Below are 3013 nucleotides of genomic sequence, written 5' to 3' on the forward strand. Positions count from 1 at the left end.
TAAAAGATACATGACCATCTTCAAAAGAAAGTTTGAAATGTTGTTTTTAACGTTGCTAAAGCAACCAGAGGATCTGTGGGAGAGCTATTCAGCCATCATGAAGTTTTCCTATATGTTTGCTAGTTCTCATGGTCAACTGTAACTGAAAGCACTAGCTTTTGTCTTATTATTTATGTTTACTTTAAGCCTCAGATTCAGAACTGTAAAGTTTCTGTGTTCTCAGGTGGTAAAACAAAGGTCTGCTGCCTTCTGTTATACTTGCTTCAAAAGATTTACCCTGATATGCTGACAACAGACTTCATTTGTAAATGTCCATTCAAGCTGTACAAAATCACAACACAGTGAATATGGTGAATGCGAAATTGTCATTGACTGCATCCCACAGAATTATGAGGGGCTGTCACAGGAACTCAAATCACAGAATAATTAAGATTGGATGGGACATCTGGAAGTCTCTTGTCAATCATCTGACTGCAGGAAAACTAACTTCAAAGCTAGATGAGGCTGCCTAGGGCCTCGTCCATTTGAGTTTTGACTTTATCAATAATGGAGAATTCTCTGTCTGCCTCTGTATCTGTTTCAGTGCTTAACTAGTAGATTAACTTAACACTCCCTCAAAAACCAAACCAAAACAAAAAACCCAAACAAAAAACCACACACCAAAACAGAGTCATCAAGGGAAGCGAGGAGATTTCTCCTCTTATTCAGCACCAGTGAGGTCACGTTTGACATACTCTGCCAAACTTTGGGCCTTCAGGACAAGTGAGATAACAACAAACTGCAGAAGGGCCGCTAAAGTGATTAAAGGGCCGGAGCACATGATGGGGAAGCTGAGGGAACTGGGTTTGTTTTGTTCTGATAAGGGACAGCTGAGAAGGATCTAATTGCTGTTCTCTGTTACCCAAATCCTCTGTTAAAAATTACTGCTTTCTGAGATTTTGACTTCAGTGAAGAGAACTTATTTAAAACTTGGGTAGCTGAAATGAAATATGAATAGCTAGAATTACCTATAAAAACAAAAAGAATTTAAGGCACAATTTTAACTGCACCCACTCACACAAATAGTCACATTAGGTCCTACGGAACTCACAAATACAAATTAAACTTTCATCTTTATCCAAGAACACAAAAGCAACACCCATGAAAAGCTATAAAGATAGCCTTTATATTATCAGCATATGACGGCAGACAATTTACCTGATTGTAGTTGTTGATATGTCTTTCCCAATTAAAAAATGGTGTTTTCCTTCCGAGATTTGCTGAGCCCAGGGTGGGTGAAGCCATACTACTTGAGAAATATGGCCAGCGTAAACAGCAGGCATAATCCAGTTCTCAATACTTAATTCACTGTAATGAATGGAGAAAGACTGGAGATAATGCCGTTACTTTCCCTGTGAATAAAACATGGTCAAGAACACAACAAACATCTTTTACATCTTGAAAACCCCTACACAAATCATCTCAAATTAGTACTCTGTGTAAGATTCACATCATCAAAGAAACCAAAAAAGGGAAATCTTTATTCATAAGACAGACCAAAATGTCTACACTCGAATTTAAAAAGTTAGATTTATAGAGTGCAATCAGCTTCACTCTTAGCATGGCACTTTGATTATAAACTACATGGATTTGTTGTCCTTTTTCTCTTGATACATCACACAGAGGAATGTACAAGGAGTATCATGAACACTGTTCTAAATAACTTCAAACGGACCTCAAGGGAGTATTTTACTGTAAACTTCTCAAAGTAGATTTAAAATACAATCTCAGTAATTAAAGAGAGTCAATCAACACCTACAGAATAGCAGCTTTCCTGACTATCAGCACCCCGTTTTTCAGGTATATGATATAGCCCATGAAACTTCTTATTCATCCAACACAGAAAACAAAATATTGACAATGAGTAGCATGATAACAATTATTTACAAACCAGTTACATTATCTTGTCATTGCTGTAAATCACTACAACACTGAAGCAATCAATACTTTTTTTTTTTAGAACAGGAAAAGAAAGACAATAGCAAAGATCATTCTATGACTTGTTACTGACCTAAGAAGTTGTGGAAAAATACTGGTCCTAATGATCTTAATAAGAAAATCTTGTTCAACTTCACATATTCACCATGTCAACATAGAAGTTATTTCAATCTCAAAGTCAATCTTTTGGTATGAAGACAGAAAAGCTGTTTTAAAATCACAGCTCTTCAGACAGAAAGCATACACTCAGGGTGCTGTCCTGTTACTCAGAGGAACTACTAACTGGCCTAATAACAAAATATACTATTGAACAACTAAACAAAGTAAAGTTGTAAGTCTTAAATGGCTTGATATGCAACTTAAATAATTGCCTACAAAACACAAACACATTTTTTCATCCAGAAAAAATAAAGTTTTCAGCAAAAGTGAAAAGACAGAAGATACAACTTGAGGCTGACTTACACCTCTTTTGTTCATACATCCTACACAGTCATACCAATATTCACTGTAAATCAAAGGGAGCAGGAAGTAGACTTAGAGTATTTTGACTTACCTAAAAAGAGTTTCTTTGTCAAATACAGTGTCTGCAGGCATATTCACAGGAATAAGAAGATCTGGATGGGAATCAAGATGAACAAAGCTGATGTTACTGGCAGGAAGATGCTTTGAACCAATGGCACGATAGATGAAAGGCAGCACCTAAAACAACACAAACAAAAATATTTCCATTGTAACCAGTGAGCTGAAAAATTCAACGGCTTTAACAGCAAAAACACTAGTCCCACTCTTATTCCTTTAGAATTTGGGTTAGAGGGAAGAGGCAACGAAAAACAATACAAAGGAGAAACAACTCCAGTGGCAAGACAGCTCATGAACTGTAATCACTATAAGCCCAGGAGTTCCACACATGATAAGCTGCTGAAGAATCACAGCTCTACTCCTTCTTTCCTTCATTACAGGAAAACTTGTCTGCTCTTCTCACTAATCACTCAACTCAATTCCTAGTTTTTTTCATTTACAATTGAACCCCAGGAAT

The 3013-nt window shown here is 36.6% G+C and overlaps 1 protein-coding gene across 1 annotated transcript in view; it reads right to left on the reverse strand.

The window, feature by feature from the left end:
- Nucleotides 1-3013, reverse strand: part of LOC104285488 (chromosome unknown open reading frame, human C5orf22) — a gene marked incomplete at its 5' end in the record, with an annotated part of 15199 nt that overhangs the window by 9366 nt on the left and 2820 nt on the right. The window contains 2 exons of the mRNA XM_009883951.1: nucleotides 1198-1347; nucleotides 2531-2676. Coding sequence (XP_009882253.1) covers nucleotides 1198-1347; nucleotides 2531-2676 — 296 coding nt within the window. The remainder of the gene's footprint in view (nucleotides 1-1197; nucleotides 1348-2530; nucleotides 2677-3013) is intronic.

Source organism: Charadrius vociferus, unplaced genomic scaffold (assembly GCF_000708025.1).
Source record: "Charadrius vociferus isolate BGI_N301 unplaced genomic scaffold, ASM70802v2 scaffold234, whole genome shotgun sequence".
Classification (NCBI taxonomy): domain Eukaryota; kingdom Metazoa; phylum Chordata; class Aves; order Charadriiformes; family Charadriidae; genus Charadrius; species Charadrius vociferus.